Source organism: Podarcis liolepis (assembly GCF_965112155.1).
Source record: "Podarcis liolepis genome assembly, chromosome: 1".
Lineage (NCBI taxonomy): Eukaryota > Metazoa > Chordata > Lepidosauria > Squamata > Lacertidae > Podarcis > Podarcis liolepis.
This window is the reverse complement of record NC_139554.1, coordinates 43,700,108-43,714,794: the sequence shown is the minus strand read 5'-3', so window position 1 is coordinate 43,714,794 and position 14,687 is coordinate 43,700,108. Positions and strand designations below refer to the sequence as shown.

General features: G+C 42.1%; 2 protein-coding genes across 5 annotated transcripts in view; both read left to right on the top strand.

The window, feature by feature from the left end:
* The window catches only part of LTK (leukocyte receptor tyrosine kinase), a 117,922-nt gene that overhangs the window by 47,135 nt on the left and 56,100 nt on the right, over positions 1-14,687 (top strand). For 3 of the 4 annotated variants that reach the window (XM_083506183.1, XM_083506181.1, XM_083506180.1), the window contains exons 2-4: positions 6,986-7,099; positions 10,826-10,978; positions 12,234-12,450. In XM_083506183.1, coding sequence (XP_083362309.1) covers positions 7,069-7,099; positions 10,826-10,978; positions 12,234-12,450 — 401 coding nt within the window. In that variant the 5' untranslated portion in view covers positions 6,986-7,068. The remainder of the gene's footprint in view (positions 1-6,985; positions 7,100-10,825; positions 10,979-12,233; positions 12,451-14,687) is intronic. The other variant, XM_083506182.1, reaches the window with a different exon arrangement.
* Positions 1-14,687, top strand: part of RPAP1 (RNA polymerase II associated protein 1) — a 174,485-nt gene that overhangs the window by 135,876 nt on the left and 23,922 nt on the right. The gene's annotated exons all lie outside the window — the stretch shown is intronic.

Below are 14,687 nucleotides of genomic sequence, written 5' to 3'. Positions count from 1 at the left end.
CACAGGCTCATGGACCAGCTGCAGCCTTCCAGGCCTCTCTGTCCAGCCCACAGGACTCACCCATACAGGCCATGCCTCTCTCCCCTGGTCCTGCTCTACACCCTCATTGAGTGCTCTTGCCTGACCATGTCCTTGAATTGTGATAATGCCTCTTGCTTTTCCTGGATGGATATATTTCTGATGGAATGTCGCTTTCTGTACAAAGGTGAGATACAAATCCTCTGCTCTACTCACTTCTGCTTCTGACTGCACCCACCACTGCATGTGTCCTCCAGAAGTTTGCACATAAAGTATTGTGGGCCTTGGGCTTTAAAAGGTTCTCTATTCCTGGACCAGGGGACAACTGTGGTAGCCCATTATACAAAAAAGAGAGCGGGGAAAGGAAGGAAGAAGAAAGGACAGGAGGAGAACATCTGGAGACATAACACCCACAGGGTTATTCCATTTCAGGACAGCAAAAGCTCCAATGTTTGAGTCAAAAACTTGTATAACTCAGCACATGAGATATCAGCAGCTAGTGAAATAAACAGAAAACCAAAGTACAATGAGCTTACTAATGAAACAAACTCTTTCCCTCCCTTCTTTATCTCTTTACTGGAATACTAGGATATGTTTTCAAATGTGGTGTGGAAGGAAGCCAGTCAGCACATCTAATTCTCTGGCTTCCTTGTAAACCTTTTCTTTCTTGTTGACCTCTTTCAGTTGTGTATTTGGAGAGCAACCATATTCTCTTTCAGAAATGTGTGGTGTACAAAGTCCATTCTCCGATATGTCTCTCTTTACAGGGTTATGTTAGGGTTGATGTTTTTTCATGGGCCAAGACTCAATGTCTTTAATAGCTGCATGAAAGGCAGAAAGCAACATTAGAACATGACAGCATAAGAAGAACCCGTCTGGATCAGACCAAAGCCTGCCATCTAGCCTGCCATTTTGTTCCCACAGTAGCCAGCCAGATGCCTATGGGTAACCTTCAAGTAAGACCCAAATGCAACAGCAGCCTCTCTAGTTGTGATTTTTGTTTCTGTTAAAAAACAACAATCCTGGGCGACCCTTCTTCCTCTTTGGCCCAAGATTCTAGGGCCTAGAACAAACCTTTCAGTACCTGAGGTGAAATGAATGTGTCTTCGGTCTACTCCAGCAAGTAGATACACTTTATGGAAACAGGATAGGAAGGACTGATGAACACACAATCCCTGTTCAGCTCTCTGGTGATCTCTCTTGGGAGAAAGGTGCAGGAAGCAAGCTGTCAGTCAGCTGAATCATAGAAGGGCCAGTCAAAGAAAGCGTGATTTTGGATTATCTCTGTAAAAAACTAATGTATTGAAATCCTGCCTGACTTCACCTACTGCAAAGTAGGAGATGGGGTTTGCTGTGCTGCATTTAATTGTACAAGTTGATTTTTAAAAAAAACAAATACCAATATTGTAACGGAGGAAAGAGGAAGGCTGTAGAATTGAGGGACACTCTTCCTCTGTCTTCAGGAGTACCTTTAAGGAGGGGGACCAGGGACTGCAGTGGATATGGGGGATCACCAACAATTGAAAGTTGTGTCTTGAGCAAGCACAGCTACTTTCAGATACAGTGGAATTGTTTCAGAGTTGCTGGTTGGTGTCTTATGTTGCTGCACCACAACCATCAAAATCAAATGTCTGTGTCTGCTCTAATGTCCGAGGCAGACATGTAGTCTCAGGGATTTCTTTCAGTTCCAAACTACTCCAGTTTCAAAAATCTTATTTGCATTAAATTTTCATTCCACTGACAAAGATATCAAACTACAAGCTCACAGCCACAATCTTTGTTCAGATTTAGTAGTGAAACAGGTTAAAATTTCCATTATAGTAGTAGTCAGTAAATGTGAACTTTCTAAACATGAAGAAACGTTTTCTCATTTATTAATTTTTTTCCTTTACTACAATGAGCTGGTAACCGCATCCATGTACTAAAAATGTTGTTTAGATCCCAATGATTGGGATATAATGGAGGACTCCTAGTGCATTCCTTCCACTTTGGAAAGTGGACTAAGTAATTCAAAACTACAACATTTTAGGATAAATTTGTACTTGTTCTTAGACAAATTGCTTGCTTCATTTAGGAAAAAGAGCTTGCATATGTAGTTGTAGTTAATGGTTTGTTTGTTTGTTTGTGAATGACAAGCTGTGTATACCTAGTATAGCTGTACTATGCTATTTTATGCTTTCTTTCATCTTTATTCTGTTGCTTAAAATGCATATGTCTCTTGGCTTGTATTAACTACCACTCTATCTCTGCCTGTCCAAATCCACATGTGCAGATTTCTGGAATTTGCAAAGAGGCATCTGAGGGCGTACAAATTGAGTTATCACTGAGATTTACTCATCACCGTGTATAAGCAAACTCCCTTTTACTATGAAAGTGAAAGAGATCTGTAATAAACAGCTAGCCTGAAGGGATGCAATGTTGATAGCTTAGCTGCTAAACATTTTTAAAAGTTCTTCTTACTTAATTCATTTTTTTAGAGGGAGAACTCAAGACAGTGTTTGGTGGAATAGTTCCATTAACTTTCCCTGAACTGTGTCTTGGGAGATGTCTGAGGTCATCTTTTCTCAAAGAAGAACATGTAGGTACCTGTCAATAAAAAGCTATTAACGTAAAGCACTTCTCTTTATTGCTGTCACTTCAAGTTCTGAAAACCAAGTTATGGCAATTAAGTGTTCTTTCCTCAAGTACAAAGAAGTCTTCCTCTTAATCTAGTCTGTTCCAAAGGTTGTTCTCACTCTTGTAATTAATTCAATGGGCCACTCTGTGAGTCCTGAGACTTTGAGGTGATGCATAAGAACTACTAGAGTTCTACCTAGTCCAGTAGTCCATCTTCAACGCTGGCCAGACAAATTTAGGGGTCTGGATTTCAACTTCCTAATCAACCTTGACAGACACATCCCAGGCCTTCTCTATTTTTTCCAGGGAACAGGCTTAGTAGTGCAGCAGCAGATTTGGTTGAGTCATGTTAAGGTGAGTCAAAAGCAAGACAAGACCAGAACCCTGGACAGAGCAGTGGCTGACGTGGAGCCATCTATACCCCTAAAAGGCTGTTGCCTTGTTTTACAGCTCTTGTCTGCTACAGTGAGGGATGACAGGGGTTGCCCCGGGAGTTAATTTTCTGAAACTGTGTAGAATCTGTCAAAATCATGTCTTCTAGTCTGGAAGAAGGATCTGATAGGGGAGCTAGTCCTTGTCACATTTCCCAATACCACTGGTCTCCACATTTACCATGATCACTGATTCATTCTGTGCACTCTCTGCCAGTTTGGATGATGTCTCATGTTGCCTACAATGTTTGTCCTGGGCAGACAAGTTGCCATACAATCCACTTGCTTGTCAGGAGATGGGGATATGTTAGATCCTACAGCCTCTGAGAAACCCCCCCCCCCAAGGAACCATAGAATTGTACCCTATGACCGTTTTTTAGTGATAAAAGCTGATCAAACGTTTTCCAGACATCCCATCCCATTCTACCAAACCAGTCCTTTAACCTTAGGAACTTATGTGGGCAAAAGGGTTTCCCACAAGCTCATAAATTCCCCAATACTGGAAAAGTAATAAACTTGATTACATATAGCCAAAGGCTTTTGTAAACCTCACATTCATTCATACTACAAATGAGTAGTTTACAAAATAAAATGTACATTGATAACCTATATGAAATCTTTCGTAACTAAAACCTATTCACTGCATGTAAAACTGAGTTTCTGCCTGTTTACACTTAATGTTGTTTCCCCCAGTGGTTATTATAATCCTGGCATGTAAACCTACACTTCTTGTTAATATTTATTGCCTGTCACAAACATTTCTTGAAGTTCAGTTTCCTTCATTTTGTCTGTTGCTTTATAATACCCACTTAAGCAAAGAAATCTGTCTACTATTTAATGATACAAGAAGAAAGTTAAGTTGATTAAATCCATTGTGTTTCATGAAAAATACGCCTTCTTTCACCCAAAGAACTTGGTAGATGAATCTGACACATTTTAAGCATAATAATTTTTTCTGTCGTGGAGGAAGGGGGTCCTGTATTCATGCTTGTCAGGCTCTTCCCGGACATGGGGCATCTTGTTCCACCCTCCAAATTGGGCTGTTCAGCCTGTGTATCTAATCATGTCCTGGTTCTTCCTCTATTAACAGCTAAGATTCTTCGTTCTTATAGATTCCATTTAATAACTTGTTTAGCTTTCCCCATTCATAGTGAAGCCTTTTCTGCAGTGGCTCCTTGTTTGTAGAATGTTCTCCCCAGGGAGGCTCACCTGGCACCTGGTACCAAGTGAAAACCTTTCTCTATAGCCAGGCCTTTGGCTGATTAACATTCTATGGCCTTTTAAATGGGTTTGTGGGAGGGGAGTTACTGCTTTGTTTTTGCTTTATTATGTTTTTTGTGTTCTCATTTTGTATTTTTATGTTGTGAACTGTGCTGTGATCTTCGGATGAAGGCCAGTGTGCAAAATAAACAAACAGACAAATAATGAGGTTAAATATGGCCCAGAAGCAACATTTATTTATTGTATTTGAGAAGCTGGTTGCTCAAACTGCAACTGTATACATTTTGTTTATTATAGGGGTGGAAAAGCTTCAGGTTCCTGCTGTATACTGCAAGAAGTGATGGTTCTGCTTGGGAATATGGAAAATGTATTTGAGCCTTAGATGTGGCTAGTACTGAGACAAAGGCTGATATTAGCAGGCACCTAGGACTTTAGAATATTTATGTAGCCGTAATTCATTATGACTTTGTTGTTTGTATGGTTTTAATCCTTTTCTGGGTATAAGAATTGCCAAAGATGCTAGATGTAAGCCATCTGGCATATCTCAAATTTAATGGCATTCTTGAATTGAAGAGATGGAAAGCCTCAGCAAGATACCTTTGGGTTTTTTGCAGAGAAGAATAGCAGTCTATATTGGCAGTTTAGGTGGAGCTAGGACAGTGCATGGAGGAATCTTAGGTCTGGGGGAGAGACAGGGAGGAACCAGAAGAATAACAGGTAGAGTCAGAACTTAAACTTCTAGGCAAGGAGTTCTGGTGGGTTAAAGGTGGAGCATCTGGAGTTTTCTGGCTTCTGGAACTCAATACTGGTTAAATGGAAGACCTCAGTTGTTCACTGTTTTCACTAATGAGACCAGCAAAAACAGGGTATTCAAAATGTAGGAGCAATGTCTTGTTAATCTTTAGGGCCGGACTGGGGAACTGGATCTGGCTCATGGGCCAGATGTTCTTCCCCCTACCCCCTGTGGGCTGAATGCTTTGCCAGATACTGCTTCACAAGGGCATTCTCAGGACCCAACAATCAGCTGATGGTCAGGTCTTGTAAAGCCCCTTTCAACATGCTATCATGCAATGCACATTGAAAAAGACTTAGCAAGACCCAACAATCGGCAGATTGTCGGGTCTTGAGAACTGCCTTGCAAAGCACTACCTTGCAAGGCATTTTGCAAAGGGGATCTGAATGTCAGATCTTGAGAAGCCATGTTGAAAGCATTGGGCAAGATATTGCTCTGAAAGGCACTTCTCAAAACCAGACAAGTTTAGGGACTTCAGAGACCTAGCCTACCTTGTCCTATCTCCTCCCACCATTGCAAAATTTTCTATAACGTGCACCCTTCACCAACCTGTTGCCCTCCAGATGTTTTGGACTTCAGTTTCTACAGTATTGGTCCAGCTAGCATGGCTGATGGGAATCCAAAACATCTAGATGCAACCAGGTTGGGGAGGACTGCCCTGATTGCTGGCTTTCCTAAAGGGAGACTATTAGCAGCATTTCACTTGAGCATTCCAAATCTTTTTGCAAGCACAATGAATCAATGACCCAGGTGGTTTTGTATGACTCTGGAAGTGTTCACAGTGACTTCTGGTTAACCTCCAATTATCATCCACAGCGTGAGATATAGTGAAAACATATGTGATCCCTGCCCCAGAGGGCATATGCATTGTTGCTGTAGTAAGATTTCATATTTACAAATATAGTGGTACCTCAGGTTAAGTACTTAATTTGTTCCAGAGGTCCGTTCTTAACCTGAAACTGTTCTTAACCTGAAGCACCACTTTAGCTAATGGGGCCTCCTGCTGCTGCCACGCCACCAGAGCACGATTTATGTTCTCATCCTGAAGCAAAGTTCTTAACCTGAGGTACTATTTCTGGGTTAGCGGAGTCTGTAACCTGAAGTGTATATAACCTGAAGCGTATGTAACCCGAGGTACTACTGTAGTGAATCTGGTAGTGAGAATCTTAGGTTCTTGACTCATGGAAGTTTCTTTGTTAGTGTACACGCAAGGAAAAAAACGTTGTTGGGTGGCAGAGATAAATAATGCAAATGGATTACACTTCAAGGATCCCAGTCTCTTACAAGTCCATTAGTTGAGAAGACATTGCGGAAGCTTTCATCATTGTAAGCACTGCAGCTTCCTTTTGCTGCCAAGGGTAGTAAAGAACTGCAGTAGGCCTGCCAGAGAATCTTTACCTACTTCAAAACTTTTGGGCACTTCTACACAATATTTGTAGGTGCTGGCACTCTAAATTAGCATCGTATGCAAGCCAAGTCATTATTCAAAATGATGGGATAATCCAATTAGCAAATCATGGGGACAATGAAGGACAATTGTTTTTGCCTGTGTAAATCATTGTCAGGTGTTTACTGTGTTTACATTTTAATCGGGCAGCATTATTTTATTTTAATTAGACAGCATTGGGAAGGGGTGGGGGTGTAGGTGGGCAAGAAAGCGCATACTTTTAATGTAGAAGCTCCCATGTTCAATCTCTCATAATGCTGGGAAAGGACTCTTGTCTGAAACTCTGGAAAACTAGTCAGTACTGAGCTTGATGGACCATTGGCTCAACCTGTTATAAAGGAGCTTTCTAGCAGCAACTCCAAGAGTTTATATTGGGGGGGGGGGGAGTCATCTGTATAAACAATTACATCTTGGAGTATTTTCATTTTACTTATGCACTTTCCCCCCTCTCTTTTGTAGTTGTTTCTGCTTCTACGAGACCTGATGAGAAATCCCCCCCTTTCTTCTATACGCCTCCTAGGCTGTCTCCAAGCAGCAGTGGGATGGTTTCTCCTGATCAGTCCTCCCACCCAGGTATTGTTCCCATCTTGGTCTTCAGAAGCTTCCCTGAGCCTGTTACCAGTGGTGGTAACAGATTCCCCCTGTTATTTCCTTCTCAGCAAATGATGGACGTCAAACACACATTCTCTGAATGTAGAGGACTTAGTATTTAGATACTTAATAGACCTATTCTCCATTATTGTGTCCAGTATCCACTTCAAGCCAGCTGCATCAGTTATTATTATTATTATTATTATTATTATTATTATTATTATTATTAATACCCCACCCTTCTGGCTGGGTTTCCCCTGCCACCATCAATTGTGGCATCAGACTCCATATCATAATTAAGGAAGACATCCTTGATACAAACCTGAAAGACTAGTAGAACAGCATGTTCTGTTTAATGTACTCAATTCCTCATCCTAGGTAGTGATGCATTTTCACTGCTTAGTCTTTTGTCCCAGTGGCATTCATATAGTGTGAGCAGTAAATGAAGCGGACATTGAGAGTGTAAAATACAACTGAATGAGAGTAATCTTGCAGTAATTTCCCTGTAGCTTATACTTTCTCTGTATTCTGCCTAAACCATTCCCTTACTCCTACAAATAATCAGATGAATTCAATCATGCGGCTTTAGAAAAGCCTCTCTTACTCACCCATTGGTCCTCCAGAAATCATTTACTTGAATGGAAGAAGCATGCTATGCATTAGCAGACTGTAGTCTTTTAATTAGGAATTAGTAAATTATGTTTGTTTCTTCAAGCCAGGGTCTGAATGGCATGCATTCCTGATCTAAGATACAATGTGAATTCATTAGACGGGATATGGCAGGCATGTCCAAAGTCCGTTTTGGGGGCCTAATCCGGTCTGCCAGTTGATTTAATCTGGCCCCCATGGCAGTATATGTCCTGGGGTAAAATTGTAAAAAAAAGCTCAATCCTAAAAACTTTGGTTGGCATGTTCACTTCATCAAATCTGGCCCTCTTTGAAAAAAGTTTGGGCACCCCTGGTACGGTTTATTTAATGCCAGCATCTCACTGGGGCAAAATCACAGATATGAAGGGCAGGATATGATTGATTTATTTGCAAATAAAAGTAACCCCCCCTCAAGCCCCACTCCCCTCTCCAAAGTTTATAAGTTAGTAAATGCATTTCCCTTTCATGCCACAATCTGGGTATGATGGAAAATATGCAGAAAGAATGGTAATTTGTGTGTTTTAAGCAACTGAGAGCTATCCAGTTATAAAAATAATGGGAACTGTGTAAGTTCTGATGTGGCTGAGTGGTTTTTGCCTGGGGCTAACTGTGCTTCAGCTATGTTGTTCTCTTTCTGTGGATTATTTGTAGATCTGCTCCGAAAGTGACTAATAGTCTTATGCCATGTGTAATATAGTAAAACACACCATTGAGAGAACCCTTTGAACAACATTTTTAAAAACTTTCTCTTAGTAAAAATACAAACAAAATAATAACCAGCCTCTGGACACTTGCGTCATAGCCATAACTTCCAGATACGCAATTTTAAACTTTGCTGCATTTAGGATTACTGCTTTGGTATGCTTTGCAAAGCTACGTTTTAACTAGGAAATGTTTCTAGTGTAGATTGAAGTTTAAAAGACTTCTGATTTAAAACTTAAAGCTTTCTGAACTCCAATGTAGCTGTTAGTTGTAACTCAATCTAGTAGAGACTATTGCAGTTTTCAGTGTACAGACTAATTTTTGTATTGGTGGGGGATATTTTTGTTATCCCATCAGCCCCTCCTTCGTGTAGCATGATGAAGAGTTATAGGGAACACAGAAGTTTACACACTGCTTTGTGACATTTTGATTTCTCCAGATAAAAATGTGGCCCAGTTGTGGATTTTTAAAAAGTGTTTTTTTTCCTTATGGACTAACTCAGCTGTGTTTTGTTTGTTTTTTATTCAAATGTGGCCACAGATCTCATTTTGTATTTTTCTGTTGTGAACTGCCCTGGGATCTTCAGATGAAGGGTGTTATACAAACTTAATCTGGGCTGCAGAAGTCATGGAGTGTTAAGTTGATGCTCATCAACCTTTGCACTACAAAAGGCTTTGAGAATATGTATTATTTGTGTTCTGGTGCCAGGATCACCTGAATGTTCAACTTACAGTTTTAAAGGTGGAGAGAGATAAAATACAAACAGAATTTTTGATCTGTCTCTCTGCTGCAGTGTGAGCTTGTTTTCCTCTCACCTTCACAAGCAAAATGACAGGGTGTGCATGCTAACCAATTGAATACAGTGGTACCTCGGGTTAAGAACTTAATTCGTTCTGGAGGTCCGTTCTTAACCTGAAACTGTTCTTAACCTGAAGCACCACTTTAGCTAATGGGGCCTCCCGCTGCTGCCGGAGCACGATTTCTGTTCTCATACTGAAGCAAAGTTCTTAACCTGAGGTACTATTTCTGGGTTAGCAGAGTCTGTAACCTGAATCGTCTGTAACCCGAGGTACCACTGTACTGGCTCAGCTGCCAATTCTGCCCTCCATTATGCTTTATGGAAATTGTACATTTTTTTTTAAAGAAGAAGAAAAGAAATGCTAAGAGTGGCACATTCATCCAACTATCTGCCCATTTGCAGCATTGTTAGTTTCCTAAAAGGTGTTATTGGGATGACCAACTGCATTCTGTGGATTGGGAGGAATTTTTGAGGGGACGCAATGGAACGGGGGAGGTAGCTGGTCAGCACCATGGACAGGCAGCTGCTTCTCCAAACTTGCAAAACCAATTCTCACCCCTGAACTTGACAGCAGCGACAAAAGGCATGCTTAGGACTGAACACAGTGAGGATGCTTCCAGAGCAGTCCCACTGCCCTAAAAATGTTGTATCTATTGTTAGCTTTAGAATTAACAACTGAGGTGCATCCTTTCAGAAAGGATGAGTGCACAGAAATCCCTGTGTTTATATTTTAGCAATGCTGTTCTCTTCCCTTTCTCAACTACCGTATTTTTGCCCTATAGGACACACTTTTTCCCCTCCAAAAATGAAGGGGAAATCTGGGTGCGTCCTATGGGGCGAATGCAGGCTTTTGCTGAAGCTTGGAGAGCTAGAGGGGTTGGTGCGCACTGACCCCTCTTGCCCTCCAGGCTTCAGGAAGACATCCGCAGCGTGGGGAGCCTTGCAGGAGTTCCTCGCAGGGCTCCCCATGCTGCGGATAGCAGCCTGCCGCCCGGTGGGCGGGGCGCCCTGAAGCAGAGCGCCCCCCGCGCCAGGCAGACATCCGCAGCGTGGGGAGCCTTGCAGGAGTTCCCCGCAGGGCTCCCCATGCTGCGGATAGCAGCCTGCCTCCCGGCGGGCAGGGCGCCCTGAAGCAGAGCACCCCTCACGTTGGCCAGACATCGGTCAGCCCCACAAGCTCGGGGGACAGCAGGAGGAACTGCCATCCCGCTGTTCCTCGACCTGGTTCGGTTTCCCCGACCTGCTTTTGGGGGGGGGGGAAATAAAGGGGAAAAAATTTCCCTTATTTCCCCCCCAAAAAACTAGGTGCGTCCTATGGGACGAAAAATACGGTAAATTGATTAACTGTTGACTGCAACTCCAAAACAACGTTGCAGCTCCATCTCCTTGGTTGCTTTAATACTTCTTGAACATATAAACTGGGGCAAAGATTGTCTTCTGCTTTATGGTTAAAACGTTTTATGGTTAAAAAGTACAGTGACTCGTTCATTTAAATCACTGTCATCACTGTTTGTTGTAATAATAATCTTGACTAATTACGCTCTCATTTCTTGTAACAGAAACCACATGTAACTTTGGGTGGAACTGTTCCTGGGTTTCATCTACCAATGCCTCTGGAAAACCTGACTGGTTGCTGTCTTCAGTTGTTGTTCTGACTTCTCAGGAGCACCAGCAGATTATAGAGAACAACTCATCAAACAGAAAACTAGAAGGTTGTCCATTTGTGCACAGCGCATGCATTTGTCGTTAACTGTCCTTGGCTTCTTTGACAAGGTTCTTTCTTAACTGGAGTCACTGTGGTATCCAGCACTATTCTCCAGATCACATACCATGGAGGTGGGGAGGGGAAAGTTATGGATTAAAACACAAATTGATTTTTCATATGTATCCGTCATTGGCTCACAAAGATTGCAGAGGCGTGTGAAATGTTTTCCAAATGAGAACCCTCCATTCATTGCACAGCATCATGTGCTTAATGCTGTTAATATATTAAAATCATTACAATGAATACAAAAGACGTATTGTAGGTTTTATATAGAGCCTCAGTTGTAGAGAACTGGCTCTTCGTTAGTTTGTGGCAGAAGAGGCTGAAGCTAACGGTCAGATTATATGTTACTAGCAGTAGTGTAGTGGTACCTCGGGTTAAGTACTTAATTCGTTCTGGAGGTCCGTTCTTAACCTGAAACTGTTCTTAACCTGTAGCACTACTTTAGCTAATGGGGCCTCCTGCTGCTGCCGCGCCGCCGGAGCACGATTTCTGTTTCTCATCCTGAAGCAAAGTTATTAACCCGAGGTACTATTTCTGGGTTAGCGGAGTCTGTAACCTGAAGCGTATGTAACCTGAAGCGTATGTAACCCGAGCTACCATTGTAGTGGGAATGACTTGATTGCATTCCATTCCAATAACCAGATTCAGGAGCCTTATGGCCCAGTTCAAAGGTGTGGTTGTTGATTAACACCCAGGTATCACTACCTCCTCCCTCCAGGACAATGATCTGATAAGTAAGGAACCAGGCTATTGTTCCCATATACAGTGGTACCTTTGTTCATGAGCTTAATCTGTTCTGGGAGTCCGTTTGACTCCTGAAACCATTCAAAAACCAAGACGCGGCTTCCAATTGGCTGCAGGAGCTTCCTGCACTCAAGCAGAAGCCGCATCGGACCTTTGGCTTCCGAAAAACGTTCACAAACCGGAACACTTACTTCCAGGTTTGCAGCGTTCGGGAGCAGATTTGCTCGACAACTAAGCCGTTCGAGAACTAAGGTACGACTGGTTTTTCCGTGGTCCAAAATACTTACTAGTCAGTTACTTAGTTATTAAATATATATCCCACCCTTTTCATTATCCTTTCTCAGTATGTCTTCCTCTTTCTTCCCTCTAACTTTCATCCATTCTTTCATGCACTGTAATTTATAACTATGGTTGTTGTTACTCATAACCTTCCCCCCTCCTTTTTTTTGCTGCAGGGGAAATTCTTCTCCTGAACACTAGCAGGATCTCAGACAGGTGCAAGTTCAGCCTCCGCAGCCCACTCCTGCCTTGGAGCTCAAGTTCCTGTCTCTTGGAGTTGGCCGTGCATTCACAAGGTGTCCCTCTAGGAGCACTCTCTGCTGAAATGAGATATGTGGACACTAATCAGAGTGTAGCCATTCATCTGCAAGAAAGACGTGAGCAGAATGCCTGGTAAGACTTGGTCTTGAAATTTATTAGATTCCCCCCCCCCCAGGAGCTATTATATTTCTCGTATTAGAAATATTACTAATTATAATATTACATGAATATGCATATTAGCAATGAGTTAGGTGGGGGGGAAACTGTAACAAGCACAGGCATTCCCCACTTAAGCACAATTGACTCATGCACTGCCATGTATATGAGCTGCACTGAGAAATAAATAAATAATTTGGTTCAAACCTGGAAATAGTGGGAGAAAGCTGGAGAATCCTCGTGGCTCACAAGGAGATCCTCCCTGGAGCCCGTAAAGGACGTCGGTGAGGACAGAGGAAGCCCCAAAGAGACCAGAGGTGCAGCAGGGCTTTGTTTAGGCTGCTCAGCCTCCCCACCTAGCAGCTGATGTGTGGGGTAGCGCAGCAGCTGCAGCTTTCCCACACATCCTCCAGTCAGCTCCAGAGCTTCAATTCTAGTTGTGGATACTTTTGGATACAGTATTTTTGGTATGGATTGAAGAGATGGCATTTAAAGGGTGTTTAGAGGGTGCTCCCCACTTTACAAGATTTCACTTATGCACATGGGATCCTGGAAAGTAACTCCCATGAAAGGGAGGGTGGACGCCTGTATATTAAATCTCAAATATCACATTCCATTAAATGAGTTATACACCCTCTTCATGTTAGAGCTTTAGTCCTAACTTAGGATGAGCAAGCTTTCTGAAGCCTGATGCATAACTAGACTGGAGAAATCAGATTAATTATGGAGCCAGTTGCTTGAGCTGAGGACCTTTATTTCCTGTCGGGTGTGTGCAAAGCACCAGCAGTCTCTGGGGATGGCCTGGGTTCTTTTCATCCTTGCATTGTGCTTCTGAAATGAGGCCAAAATGCCCAGATCCTTCCAAATCCAAACCCCCAATATAAAGTGCTACACATTAGATAAATAAAATAAGCTCTTTTCTGAACGTCAAACCTACTCAGATCTTCAGAAATATTAGATAATTTTCTCTATTATGCTTATTAGTCATGAAATAATACACTAAAAATAATGTGATTCCCCCCCCAGACGTCATGAGCAAATCTTCATCACTTGTTTCAGATTTCTGAAGAAAGGGTTAAATAATCCTGGACCAGGCCTAGCATAGTATTTTATATCCAAGGATGGCTCAGTAGTGATTCTTTTCAATATATGCATGCAAATAGGTTTTGTTGGAATGATAGTTTTATAATCTGAATTTTGGTTCCCAGAAAGAAAAAAAAGTCAGTTCATAAAACAGAATGTCAGGAAGTTGACTGGATTATGCATTTTGAGAAATGCATGGTTATGTTTACGCATGGTTATGATGTTTTATTGTGTTTTCATATTTTGCTGGAAGCCGTCCAGAGTGGCTGGGGCAACCCAGTCAGCTGGGGTACATATAAATATTATTATTATTATTATTATTATTATTATTATTAATTCAGGATAACTCTCCTTGGATACCTTTCTCATCTAGGGATTGGGGGCGGGGCTTACATAGGTTAGCGGCTGCTTTTTACAGTCTGAATTTAGGGTATGGAAAGCAGCCCTCGTGCATGGCTTGTGGGGGACAGTGAACCTCCCCGCATTGCATTGAGCTGGCTGACTTTTGGACAGACTCATTGGTTTGCAAAGCGGCGAGAATGACCCATGAAGGTATGACCCATCACCCCCAAACTCATTCAGACAGGAACCCACCTCTGCTGCTTATACTCTTACTAAATGTTTTGCTCAAACTCATAACCGCTTTGAGCTGAGTGGCTGTTGCTTTTGGAACATCCAGGATCCTGGATTTAGCTAGTGCTGCACTTTTTGATAAACTGTAGGAGACAGAGAGAGCATGCAGGATTCCTGATATTATGAAACAGCTCACGAAGGACAATAGAAAAACCAGCAGCAGTCTCACAATGCATCTCAGACTCAGTTGCACTGAGAAATATGTTCAGTTTTTGTGTGTGCAATATGTTCCTGCACAACAACACCTTTAATCTATCAGCCTTATCTTGCATCTGCTTGAACTTCGTCTACAGCTCCAGACTCGCTCTTTTCTTTTTTTTACAGGCACGTTGCCCAGAAACCTGTTGAGCCTTATATAGCTGCTTAAATGTCTTAATTTAGAAGTGAAGTCGTATTAGCCCATTTAACAAGATGTGTTCTCCTGACATAAAATCGATAGTAAATGTAATGCCAGGTTGGTTTATCTGAATTACTGCTGCAACAATCCTTCTACTACT